The sequence below is a fragment of the Tupaia chinensis genome, unplaced genomic scaffold (assembly GCF_000334495.1).
Source record: "Tupaia chinensis unplaced genomic scaffold, TupChi_1.0 Scaffold000346_1, whole genome shotgun sequence".
Classification (NCBI taxonomy): domain Eukaryota; kingdom Metazoa; phylum Chordata; class Mammalia; order Scandentia; family Tupaiidae; genus Tupaia; species Tupaia belangeri.
Window position 1 is genome coordinate 1,471,736 of NW_006159840.1, and position 14,054 is coordinate 1,485,789.

Consider the following 14,054-nt stretch of genomic DNA (forward strand, 5'->3'; position numbering starts at 1 on the left):
ACTCCTTACGCTGGTTGGCTGTTTTCTTAGTGCGGCCCGGTGCTTACTTGTCCTCTTTAGTGCTTGCTTCAACTTCGTTATAAACTATTTTTTTCTTCTCCTTTCTCTAGTTTATGCATTTATTTGCTTGCTTGTTAGCAGTAGGGCACATGTGCTTATGAGAGATAGAGACAGGGAAGAGGGAGAGGGGAAATGAAAAAGCACCCTGTGGGTGGTGGCCAAGCTACAGTCTTCTTTGCCATCTCCTGCAGGATCTTGGGTATACATGCACCTGGCATGTTTTTGTCACTTTCTTTTTTAGATTTTTTGCCATAGGGTGCATGTTCTCACTGGAGAGAACGACAGAGACAGTGAGAAGTAAAATGAGAAATCACACCCCCCCTCTGGTGGGGGGGATGGCCACATTGCAGTTCCTTCTTCTCCATTCTTCTGCTGGGATCTTGGGCACGCATGTGCACGCACCCAGCATGAGTTTTAAGCCAACGAGACTGAGACATGAACTGTGGTCAGCCATGCGGGAGTCCAGCGACCTAACAAGTATGCCATCTGCTGGCCCCAACCATAATCACTTCTGTGACACAGAGATGAATCTGGAGGGCCCTGTGCCGAGCGAGATAAGCCAGGCATTGAAGCTTAATGTCACTTGCCTGTGAAGTCTAAAGAAGTTATACACTATTTTGTTTTAAGTTTATTTATTTATTCCTTGAATGAGAGAAAAAGAGAGAGGAGAGGTAGCCAGCTGGCATCCCCAGGAGGTCCTGATGCTGTAGGCCACTCCTAGCCCTGCAAGACCCAGGTCCCGGGCCACACATATGCCCTGTATACTCACAGAGGTCTCTGACGCGAACCTGGGACCTCCTTGTGTGGGTAGGTTAGCCTTTAGGAGCACTGTGTTTACTTCTGCACCGCCATTTGACCCCAGGGTTTTAAACTTGTAAAGTTGGAATCCTATCCTGTCTTTTTATCTAACGCAGAACCTAAACATCAGAGCGCTTATTAAGTGTCTGATATTCTCGGTATTTCAGTTTGCAGTTGGGACAATGATCCTATTAGCCTTCATCTCACCAGATATTCAAAAGCAGGCGTTTTCAATTCACCTGGAACCAGAAAGAAAGAAAATTCTGGAAGTCACGCCAGGAAGTGCTAACCATCGCTGTGGGTCAGGGTGATGGGAAAGTCAGGAGGCAGCCTCGCCGCCCTCCCCATTGAAAGCAGTCCCGTTTCTGCTCTGCCACGAAGTTAGCAGTAATCAGCAATTTTCCTTTACAGATTCGGTTTCAACCTAACGACCATAAAACTATCAAGGAAACTGCAGACGAGTTGAAGATATTCGAAGGCATCAAACACCCCAATCTGGTTCGGTATTTTGGGGTGGAACTTCACAGAGTAAGCTGACTTTAATCCCACTGTCCTGCGTGAGCAATCAGTGAGGGTGTCACATGGAGTCCTGTCCTACATCACAGGTCTTCTCATTTCAGAGCACAGTAACTTTGCCTAATTCTCAGGAAATCTCCATGCGTTACATCATTTCTGCCTTCTCTCTGACTAGAGGAGTCCTTCCTGACATGTAAGTTGTAGACTGTAGCCGTTCACCCGACGTCAGAAAGCACTGAAACCGTCCTGCCAGTCAGAAGGTTCTTCCAAAGGCCCTGACGCAGCGTCTTGTGACCCCCCTCTTTTGTTTTGGCTGAACCACTGTTGAGGATACTGTTACATAACACTGAGTTTTCTTTCATACGTAATTAAGAAACCATCTGAAAGCTGAAATCTATTTCCCTCCTCACTTTTAGAAATAAACTCATTGAGGGAATGAAGATAACTTGGAACGTTTTGGTACAGAGCATGAGCTTCCGGGGGACGTAGAGTACCAGTCGTTCTTAATGTTTTCACAAATCGTGTTCGAACAGGATGTGTTTCAGTACTTAATACTATATTTATAGGGACCACGCTGTTGGTCCCTGTCTGAGATTCTATAGCAGACTTAATTTTGGAGGATTAAGGAACTCGATCCCATGACCGGGAGGAGACATTCTTTCCCCGAGTTGAACAATTCCAGACAGGAGGCAGGCCCCACTTGGCAGAAGAGTTAGAGATGACAGCTTGAAGACACCCTCAGTAGTCAGGATGGAAGCATAGTGCACTCTTAGAAAGAGGCGTCCTCCGGGGCGTGACCTGTGGAGTTTTCAAGGCTTTTCTCCTGATGGGCACGTTAGGAAAACCACAAATGCCGGGCTGCGCTTTGTCCCTCCAGGAGGAAATGTACATCTTCATGGAGTACTGCGACGAGGGCACGCTGGAGGAGGTGTCACGGCTGGGGCTCCAGGAGCACGTCATCAGGCTGTACTCCAAGCAGATCACCGTGGCCATCAACGTCCTGCATGAGCACGGTATAGTGCACCGCGACATTAAAGGTAAGCCATGCGCACAGTAGGAGCTTCCCGCAGAGCATTTCTCTAGCTAGAAATACCTGGACCTTGACTGTGCTTCCAGAAGGCCTGGGCTAAGGAGCAGTGCAGACCCTGTGTCTGTCCCTAAGCTGGGAAGTCCATTCTGTGCTTCAGTCCAGGAAAGCTTCTAGAGAAATCTGCTTCCCTGAAATAGAGTTTGTCACTGTCATGAGATCAGCATATCCCGTGTACTTAACTAGACATTGGCAATGAAAGCAATTGGGATAGTCATCCCCCCATCTGTGGTTTTACTTTGTACAGTTTCAGTGGCCCGCGGTACAGTGCACTAAAATTCTCTGAGAAAGAAACCACATCCGGAAGCCACAGATGGTATAATGGCTATGTCACTGGACTCCCATGTACTCGACTGTGGTTCGAGTCCCCGACCCAGTGGCTTAAACTCATGCCGAGCACGTGTGCATGTGTACTCAGGATCCTGAGAGGAGAATGGAGAAGGGATTGCGGCGTGGCCATCCCCCTTGGGGGTGATTTCTCGCTTTCTTTCTCTCTGTCTTTCTGATGAGCACATGCAAAATCCTCTCCAAAAAAAACAGAGAGAGAGAGAAAGAAACCATTATCTATAAAATTAGGACGCTATGTTATTGTAATTCTGTTTTACTACTGGTTATTGTTGCTAATCTCATAGTTTGCCTAAGTTATAAATTAAACCTTATCATAGGTATATATGTATAGAAGACACATACGGCATCTTGAAAAGTTCATGGGTAACTTAGGAAAATATGGTGGGTGGATTTAGAATTTGTTTGAGCCAAAGTAAACTCATACTTTAATTCTGTTTTCCCACAGTCTTTTTACAGTCTTCTCATGTATAAATTTTGACACCTTCTGTAGTGTGAGGCCCACTGGGGTCTTAGAACCTCCCATGTACTCGACTGTGGTTCGAGTCCCCGACCCAGTGGCTTAAACTCATGCCGAGCACGTGTGCATGTGTACTCAGGATCCTGAGAGGAGAATGGAGAAGGGATTGCGGCGTGGCCATCCCCCTTGGGGGTGATTTCTCGCTTTCTTTCTCTCTGTCTTTCTGATGAGCACATGCAAAATCCTCTCCAAAAAAAACAGAGAGAGAGAGAAAGAAACCATTATCTATAAAATTAGGACGCTATGTTATTGTAATTCTGTTTTACTACTGGTTATTGTTGCTAATCTCATAGTTTGCCTAAGTTATAAATTAAACCTTATCATAGGTATATATGTATAGAAGACACATACGGCATCTTGAAAAGTTCATGGGTAACTTAGGAAAATATGGTGGGTGGATTTAGAATTTGTTTGAGCCAAAGTAAACTCATACTTTAATTCTGTTTTCCCACAGTCTTTTTACAGTCTTCTCATGTATAAATTTTGACACCTTCTGTAGTGTGAGGCCCACTGGGGTCTTAGAACACATCCCTGCAGATGGGGGCACTGAGTCAGTGTGCAGCCCTGCGTTTGGAGACCACAGGGGCTCATTTCCGCCAACCTCTAAATGAGACTGTCTAACCGTGTCTGTTGATTCAAAGTGCTTTGCTCTTCTGGCATGAGGGGAGTGGCCGTCTAGCTTCTGTCTCAGAGCTGTTCCTGTGGCATTCGCCGTAGCCACACCAGCTCTGACCTCTGTTTGGGAGTCTCATGGATAATTACAGCAGAGAAGTATTTTTGACTCTGACTGACCCTAGACTGAGGAGTTCCCTTTGGTTGCATAGTCTGAGGTTAAACACACGCATTCCCTCAGGATCCGGCCTGACTTCTCAGGAGGACCTGACCCCATCTGGGGGCTCTTCCTGATCACACCAGAGTCTGTGTTGACCTGGGAGTGAGACATGCCCATGCTCTGTGCTGCGGCTCGCCCCGAGTCACCCACACATGCGTCTTGCTGGCTGCCTGCCCGTCTGCCACATTACTCTCCGTCTGGGTCGTTCTGGGCAGTGGCTTACATTGACTCTTTATTAGGCTGTGGTGTTGCCCGTTTCCATTCGCTCTGTCGTCTACTCATGCTCCGCTCCATCCACTGATGCAGAGTGGTGTCTTCATGTATCCAGGGCAGAAAGAGAGTCCCTCAGAGTCTTTGAACCAAGGCAGCTCACTGGTATCCTTTGCAAATGCTTTATCTTTATTGTTCAGCCTGGCCAGGAATGCACAGATGGGAAATAGTTCCAGAATATGTAGTTACCCTGTGTGGTCCGTCATGGGGACATTAGCGTGGGGAGTCCTCGCACTTTGAGGATTAACTGTTAAATGCCAGCTCGTTGCAGGGCTATTCGTTCAGTGCTAGTGGCTCTGCGTTGCTTTTGAAGGAGGTATCGTAGGATACCAGTGGGGGCAGTTGGAGCGATAGTACCTTGTGCCCTGTAGCAAGAGGCCAAGATGCCTTGAAAGATGAGCAGTAGCCTCAGATTCTTAACTGGAGTACAAGTTAGGCTTATGTGTTGCTAATAGAAATATTTGAAAACTGTAGAAAATTGTTGTCCTGCCAGAGTCTAAAATCCAAAGGTGGCCTCAGCCACAGCTGTCATGGTCTCTGTGTGCCAGTCCTTGTCTCCGTGTCACTTCCAGTGGGTGAGACCTGCTTGTTGCATACAGCTCTAGTTTTCAGGGAGGGCACCACCAGCATTTGTATTTTATATACAACTTCTTTATGTTTTTGGGGTTTGTTTGTTTGTTGCTTTTTTTTTGTTGTTGTTAAAAGAGATTTTTGCTTACAGGGCATGTGTGGTCTCCAGAGAGATGGAAAGTGAGAAATCACCCCCACACACACAGGGGGATGGTCACACTACAATCCTGTCTCCTCTATTCTCCTCTTAGGATCTTAAGCACGCACACACATGCACCCAGTGTGAGTTTCAAGCCACCAAGTCCGGGGCTCAAAACCGTGGTCGGCCGTGTAGGAGTCCAACATAACCATCGCACCATCTGCTGGTCCAATTTGGGTTCTTAATGTTAAACTGTATGCATGTATTTCAGTTCAGAATTTGTTGGTAAAAGTTGTCTTCACTGATGTTAAAATTTCTTAGGTTTGTGTAATTAACATTTTTGAATAAAGCTCACAAATAGTTCTGTAATTGCACATTGTAATTAAAGTTTTGGGACTTTTACGTTATTCTGTTTGTGAATAGTTCCTGGTAGTTAAGATCACCATGTGAACTTACATTGTTTCAGAGTCTGTTTCTTGACTGTTTCTTGTTAGGTGCCAATATCTTCCTTACCTCGTCTGGACTGATTAAACTGGGAGATTTCGGATGCTCAGTAAAGCTTAAAAACAACGCACAGACCATGCCTGGCGAGGTGAACAGCACGCTGGGGACAGCAGGTAGGGCCAGGGTGACGGCGAGTCGGCACGCTGACTCACCAGTGTGCCAGCACCTGGGCTGTGCCTTCTCCTGCTTCATCAGTGGGCTGAGGTGTCCAGTCCTGAAAAGGACAGCTCCCTCGCCCTCCTGAGCAATTGGCAGACTGGTTAAATGAAGTGCTTCTTCAAAGTCCACGGAGGAAAGGAAGGCAGTTCTCTTTTCCTTCCCAGAAAACTGTTTTTCTATTTGCATTCATTTTATTAAAACTATTAGAGTCAGAATGAAGTTTAGGTAAATGTTAATTATTTTGATCATTTAGTATCAAAAAGTTTTGCATCTCCCTTTGCAGGTTAAACTTTCTTTTTTCGGGAACCAGCAGTTAGCGTAATGGCTATGTCGCTGGACTCCCACGTAGTCGACTACGGCTTGCGTCCTGGACCCAGTGGCTTAAACTCACGTCCGGCGCATGTGCGTGCGTGCCCAAGATCCCGAGAGGAGAATGGAGGAGAAGGGATTGCAGCGTGACCATCCCCCCTGGGGGGGGATTTCTCGCTTTTTGTCTCTCTGTCTCTCTCTGTCTGGCGAGCGCACGCGCCCTATAGCAAAAACCTCTCCAAAAAAAAAAAATTCTTTTTTCACTGTAAACAGAATTTGAAAAATTGCATATTCAAAATTATAAAAGAGAATTCAATAATAGTAGGTGGCATGGTGGTTAAGGCAGCTGGATCCCACATGACTGACTACACATTCAAGTCCCAAACCTGGCAGTTTGAAAAACATGCTGTACAAGGCCAGCAAATGGCATAGCAGTTATGTTGTTGGACTCCCACATGGCTGACCACAGTTTGAATCCTGGACCCAGTGGCTTGAAAATCACACTGGGCACATGTGCATGCGTGTGGAGAAGGGACAGTGACATGGCCATCTCCCCAGGGGGTGATTTCTCACTTTTCTTCTCACTGTCTCTGACCCTCTCTATCCAGCAAGTGCACGAACCTAAGGCCTAAACCTCTAAAAAAATGAAAAGAAAAGCATGCCGTGCATGTGCACACGGATGCCCCAGATCTCAAGATGAGAATGTAGGAGGGATTGCAGTGTGGTCATCTCCTCTGGGGAGTGATTTCTCTTTCTCTCTGCAACTATGAAAAATAAATAAAAGAATTCAGCCTCTAAAAGGTCCATTCGACAGGTTGATTTGAAATGGCCACTGCCAAGTTTTCAGTATTTCCTTTTGCATAACCTAGCACACTATACAATATTATATTTTTGCTTGTTTATTTTACTACATGGTGCTGTGTTTATAACCCCTTACTATCACGGTGTCTGTGACTTTTAAAGCATACATGGCACCTGAGGTCATCACTCGCGCTAAAGGAGAAGGCCACGGGCGTGCAGCTGACATCTGGAGCCTGGGCTGTGTCGTCATTGAGATGGTGACTGGCAAGGTGAGGAGGATCCACCGGTGCAGGAGGAACTTCAGTGGGCACTGCGCATTGACAGGGCAGTTTTATGCTTCATTATAAGTACTGTGGGCATGGTTCCAAGAATTTGGTTAGAGGTAAAAAAGGGACCTATTAAGTGATACAATACAGTTAAGACAAATGGCAGCTAGGAATAAATACTTAGAAGATAAAAGCCAGAGAGGGGCCAGCACATGGAGCTGTGATTAACTACTAGACTCCCACATGGCTGACAGCGGCTTGAGCATCAGACCTGGCAGCTTGAAACTCACGCCGGGCGTGTGTGTGCACATGCCCAAAATCCCATGGGGAAGAGAAGCTTGTGACGTAGCCAGTCCCCCTAGGGGGTGATCTTTCACTTTCCTTCTCTCACGTGGTGTCTCTGGTGAGCATACATGCCCTATGGCAAAATTCTCTCTTAAAAGATATAAGCCAAAGAGAGAACTTTTATGAATAATTTTAATTTTTATATTTTATTTTCCATTAATTTATTTTAAATTTGGTGTAGGGCCTGTGTGCTTGCCAGAAAGAAACAGAGCAGGAGAGAAGGAGGGAAAATATCTTCCGGGGGGCTGAACATGCTGCAGTCCCTTCTCCTTCCTTCTCCTGGGACTTTGGGCACACATGCACATGAACCTATCATTTTTCAGCCTTCTGGGTCTGGGACTTGAACCGTGTAACCAGCCGTCTGGGAATCCAGCCACCTCTTTTTATAAGTAACGCAGTCACACCCATTCATTTAATTTACATCTTGTTTATACGTGCTGTCTTAGTCCTTTATTGTGTTGTTTATAGAAATACCTGAGTCTGGCAGATTTCTAAAGAATAGAGGTTTATTTGACTCACGGTTCTGGGAAGTCCAAAAGCATGGCACAGCATCACAACTCGGTCGCCAGAAGAAGAGGTGATGGGTGCATGCAGAGAGAGACCTACAGACAGCCACCTTCCTTTTATGAAAACCTGTTTCTGGAACGACTGATCTTTCCTTACGAAAGCTGGCACTCACAGGGTTTGTGAGACATTGTTAATCCATTTATGAGAGTGATGCCAGTCACCAACCTAGACCTCAACAGTTAATGGTCTCAGCCACCTCCCAGCCTTGACACTGGGACCAAAGCCCAAAATACGAACCTATGGGGGACAAACCATTCTCTAAACCACAACAGCTGCTGTGCTACTTGGGGAGAATCGAGTATTTGTGACAGGGACCTTATAACCTGGAAGCCCAAAATAATGATTCTCTGGCCCTTTAAGTAAAGTTTTCAAATTAATATATTTAATTTTGTGATGCCTAGAAAGAGACGGAGCATTTTAATCCTAAATTTATGGCCATGAAACATTAAAATCTAACTTTTTTCTGTATTTTTAGAGGCCTTGGCATGAGTATGAACACAACTTTCAGATTATGTATAAAGTGGGAATGGGACATAAGCCACCAATCCCTGAAAGATTAAGCCCGGAAGGAAAGGACTTCCTCTCTCACTGCCTTGAAAGTGACCCAAAGATGCGGTGGACAGCCAGCCAGCTCCTCGACCATCCGTTTGTCAAGGTTTGGCAGATCGTGGCAATCTTCACGTTTCAGAGTTTGAGTTGTCTTACCTCTGGCACTGAAGGAAATCGGGAAGCTTAAAATACGGGACCCACGTCTGAAATGCAAAGGGACTGACTGTTGCTCTGTCAGAGGTTTCTGACTGTGTTTTTCTTTGGAAAGTGTTGTCAGTACCCTTCTTGGTCTGCTCGGTGGTCTGTTCGAGGTGCACTCTAGACAGTGGAATGGGATTTAAGTGGGACTGGACAGAGGTGTAGCATCCATTCCTGAGAGTGTGACGTCTCCTGGGGAGCAGAGACGGAATGATCTCACCTCACGACGTACGTCCAGAGCTGTGGTAGTGCTGGGAGTGCGGTATTGTAGGGTTACTGCGGAAGGGCGTGTAATCCAGGCAGGTCATTACTCGTTATTTTCTCTTGAGTGAGGTGCCCGAGCAGCTTGAGAGGGTTTGGTCAGGTCGGGACTGTGCAGGGCATGGAGACTAAATGAAGAGGCACAGAGAGGCTCACCCTCAAAGGTCGAGCAGTCGGAGCTGCTGTGTTGGCAGGTACTGATGGGGCCCCAGCTGTGGAAGATGGCAGGGCCGGCAGGGACGTGGAGCAACATGAAGGAGTCTGGTTTTACTATAAACACAACGTGATCGAGTCACGTTTTAGAAAGATCGCTCGCAAGTCCAAAGGCTACTCATGAAGTTGCTGATCTAGTTAAAGGTTGGGTGTGGGTGACTGGGTGAGCTGTTAGCGGTAGTCAACTGGTAGAGTGGCTGTGACCCAGGAATGGTGGCTGTGAAAGGTGAGGGGTGGAGAAGACCAGGCAGCTTCCTGCTTTCTGGGCTGTGTCACAGGTTCCAGGTGTTTCTCCACAGCATGGAGAAGGCGGCTGGTGGGGTTGTCAGGGAAGTGGTGGTCACTGCTTTGGTAGATGAGGTTGAAACCTCCACATGGGAATTTCAGATGGGTATCGGCTTTCTGGGGCCGACCTCAAGTGAGAATTGAGTAAGGGTCCAGGTCTGGGAGGTAGAAATGTTGCGGTAAGAAGAGGTGGAGGGAAGTGGGTGAGGATGCAGCCCCAGCACAGAGAGTGCCACAGGGCCCTACAGAGGAGCTCGGGCAAGGCGAGTACAGAGCGGAGCAGCAAGGTCCTCAGGGAGGGGGATTTAGGAGCGGACAACTAGACTCGTGCCAGAGGTGTCAGGGACTCGTGAGGAGCTATGCTGTCTTCTCGGTTACAAAGTACATTGTATATATATATATATTTTTTTTTTTTTCTGGAGGGGTTTTTGCTATAGGGCGCGCATGCTGGCCAGACAGACAGAGAGAGACACAGAGAAAGAAAGCGAGAAATAACCCCCCAGAGCTTTGCTGTCTTCTCGGTTACAAAGTACATTGTATATATATATATATTTTTTTTTTTTTCTGGAGAGGTTTTTGCTATAGGGCGCGTGCGCTCGCCAGACAGACAGAGAGAGACAGAGAGACAGAAAGCGAGAACTCACCCCCCGGGGGGATGGCCACACCGCAATCCCTTCTCCTCCATTCTCCTCTCAGGATCTTGGGCACACACGCACACGTGCCTGGCGTGAATTTTAAGCCACCGGGTCCGGGACGTGAACTGTGGTCGACTACTTGGGAGTCCAGTGACATAGCCATTACACTAACTGCTGGTCCCCAAAGTGCATTGTATAAAGTGTAGTATAGTATACAATATAGTATACAGTATGGTATAGTATACACTATAGTATAAAGTATGATATAGTATAGTGTTTGGTATAGTATAGCATACAGTGTAGTATAGTGTAGTACACAGTATGAAGTAGAGTATACAGTATAAAGTATGGTATATAGTATAGTATAGAATATGGTATATAGTATATAGTATAGTATACAGTGTGCTATATAGTATGGTATAGCATAGTATATGATATAGTATAGCATACAGTGTAGTATAGCGTACACAGTATGAAGTATAGTATACAGTATAAAGTATGGTATACAGCATAGTATAAAGTATGGTATACAGTATAGTATATAGTATAGTATACAATATGGTATACAGTATAGTAAATAGTATACAGTATGGTATATAGTATGGTATAGCATAGTATATGGTATAGTATAGCATACAGTGTAGTATAGTGTAGTACACAGCATGAAGTATAGTACACAGTATAGTGTAAAGTATGGTGCTACATAGTATATGGTATAGTATAGCATACAGTGTAGTATAGTGTAGTACACAGCATGAAGTATAGTACACAGTATAAAGTATGATATACAGTATAGTATATAGTATAATATACAACATGGTATACAGTATAGTAAATAGTATAGTATACAGTATGGTATATAGTATGGTATAGCATAGTATATGGTATTGTGTAGCATACAGTATAGTATAGTGTAGTATACAGTATGAAGTATAGTATATAGTGTAGTGTAAAGTATGGTGCAATATAGCATATGGTATAGTATAGCATACAGTGTAGTATAGTGTAGTACACAGCATGAAGTATAGTACACAGTATAAAGTATGGTATACAGTATAGTATAAAGTATGGTATACAGTATAGTATATAGTATAATATACAATATGGTATACAGTATAGTAAATAGTATAGTATACAGTATGGTATATAGTATGGTATAGCATAGCATATGGTATAGTATAGCATACAGTGTAGTATAGTGTAGTACACAACATGAAGTATAGTACACAGTATAAAGTATGGCATACAGTATAGCATATAATATAGTATACAATATGGTATACAGTATAGTATATAGTATAGTATACAGTGGTATATAGTGTGGTATAGCATAGTATATGGTATAGTATAACATATAATGGTATAGGATAGTATACAACATGGTATAGGATAGTATTCAGCATAGTATAAAGTATGGTATAGTATAGTATATAGTATAGTATACAATATGGTATACAGTATAGTGTATAGTATAGTATACAGTGTGGTATATAGTATGGTATAGCATAGTGTATGATACAGTATAGCATACAATGGTATAGGATAGTATACAGCATGGTATAGTAGAGTATTCAGCATAGTATAAAGTATGGTATGGTATAGTATATAGTATACAATATGGTATACAGTACAGTATAGTGTATAGTATAGTATACAGTGTGGTATATAGTATGGTATAGCATAGTGTATGATACAGTATAGCATACAATGGTATAGGATAGTATACAGCATGTATAGTAGAGTATTCAGCATAGTATAAAGTATGGTATGGTATATAGTATAGTATACAATATGGTATACAGTATAGTGTATAGTATAGTATACAGTGTGGTATATAGTATGGTATAGCATAGTGTATGATACAGTATAGCATACAATGGTATAGGATAGTATACAGCATGGTATAGTAGAGTATTCAGCATAGTATAAAGTATGGTATGGTATATAGTATAGTATACAATATGGTATACAGTATAGTGTATAGTATAGTATACAGTGTGGTATATAGTATGGTATAGCATAGTATATGATGTAGTATAGCATACAATGGTATAGCTTAGTATTCAGCATAGAGTAAAGTATGGTACAGTGTAGTGTACAGCATGGTATAGGACAGTATAAAATATACTACCTGGTGTAGTATAAAGTATGGCATAGTATAATGTATACATACCCATTTCGCAAACTCCCTGCAGTCAGTTTTGAGGCAGAGCCTTAGAGCGGTGACTAAGCACAGCCACCATTCATCACGTGTCGGCAGAGGAGATGACCTTGAGCCTCCAGCCAAGCATGTGCACACGCGCATGTCTCCATCAGCAAGGCTCAGCCCTCTCCTGCTTCTTCACAGGTTTGCACAGATGAAGAATGAAGCTACGCAGTCTGTGGCCTGGTAGTGTACGGACTTGGGAATCCCTTAGATCACTACTGTATGTAATATTTACAGAAAGACTGTGCTGAGAAGCGGTGTAAGCCTTCTTAACCTTCCGAGACCGAAGACTGCACAGGTGACACGTGTCACTTCTCCTGCTGCTCCCGTTTGTCGATGTGGCACAGGGCCCCAGTGATGGTGTCCACGAGGTTAAAGAAGCTGCATGTTAAGTGCCATTACTACTGTACACGGACCATCGCCTCTGTCTCCCCTGTTCTTGCGTGACTGAGAACCGTGACATCAGTGTAGTGTTTTTGACCTTCTAGGTTGAAAAGAAATTGTAGTGTTATCAGGCGTCCCAGACCTTGTTTTTAATCTCCTGTTTGTTGAGTGCACTGACTGTGAAAACCTTACCTTTTTGTTGTTGGCAAGCTGCAGGTTTGTTATGCAAAATGCTGATTAATGAAATATAAGAAAAAGGTTCTTTTTTCAATAAATGGTTTATTTTAGGAAATCTCAGTTCTGTTGTCTTTTAATGGCCAACACAAGATGTGGCATACCGTTTCCTTGCTATGTTTTGATCTGGGGTGGAAATGATCCACTCTTTCACTACGAGGTATAGTGCTGTAGGATTTTCATTAATGCCTTTTCTCGGTTTGAGAATGCTGCCTGCTACTCTCGGGATGCTGAGAATTGTTCTCATGAATGGGTATTAGGTCTTGTTGAATGCCCTTTCGTCATCTTTTCAGATGATCATATGGTTTTTGTCCTTTATCCTGTTAATATAGCATATTATATTAACTTTTTAAATTGTTAATATGATTTACTATCATTATTATTTTAAGTTTGCTAAAGGGCATGTGTGCTTACCAGAAAGAAACAGAAAGAGGGAGAGAGAGAGAGAGAAAGGAAGAAAGCAAGTAACCAGGTCTGGGCTTTGGACCACAGTCAGCCTTGTGGGAGTCCAGCTCCACCCCACCTGCTGGCCCCATATTAATTGATTTTTCGATGTTAAACTGACCTTGTTACTCCTTTGATAAGTCCTAGCTGATCATCGCGTATATTTCTTTTTATGCATTGCTGCATCCATTTGCATATTTTGACGAGGACTTGTGTCTCTGTTATATATTACATGAGGGATATTGCACTGCAGTCTTCAGTCTTGTGGCATCTTTGTCTGGCTCCGGTATTAGAATAATTCTAGTCTCATACAGTGAGTGGGGAAATTTTTCTCTTCCTCTGTTTTCTTACAGAGATGAAAAGGTTGATACCATCTAGCGAGATTCTTTTTTTTTCTTTTTTTTTTGAGAGATTTTCGCTTTAGGGTGCGTGCGCTCGCCAGACAGACAGAGAGAAACATAGAGACAGAAAGTGAGAAATCACCCCCCAGAGGGGATGGTCACGCCGCAATCCCTTCTCCTCCATTCTCCTCCCGGGATCTTGGGCACGCACGCACA

General features: G+C 44.0%; 1 protein-coding gene across 1 annotated transcript in view; it reads left to right on the forward strand.

Moving 5' to 3' along the window:
• MAP3K4 (mitogen-activated protein kinase kinase kinase 4) overlaps positions 1 to 13,111 on the forward strand; it is a gene marked incomplete at its 5' end in the record, with an annotated part of 88,387 nt that extends 75,276 nt beyond the window's left edge. The window contains 6 exon segments of the mRNA XM_027773357.1: positions 1,270 to 1,386; positions 2,252 to 2,411; positions 5,632 to 5,754; positions 7,073 to 7,179; positions 8,564 to 8,743; positions 12,577 to 13,111. Coding sequence (XP_027629158.1) covers positions 1,270 to 1,386; positions 2,252 to 2,411; positions 5,632 to 5,754; positions 7,073 to 7,179; positions 8,564 to 8,743; positions 12,577 to 12,597 — 708 coding nt within the window.
• Positions 13,112 to 14,054: the final 943 nt, after the last annotated feature.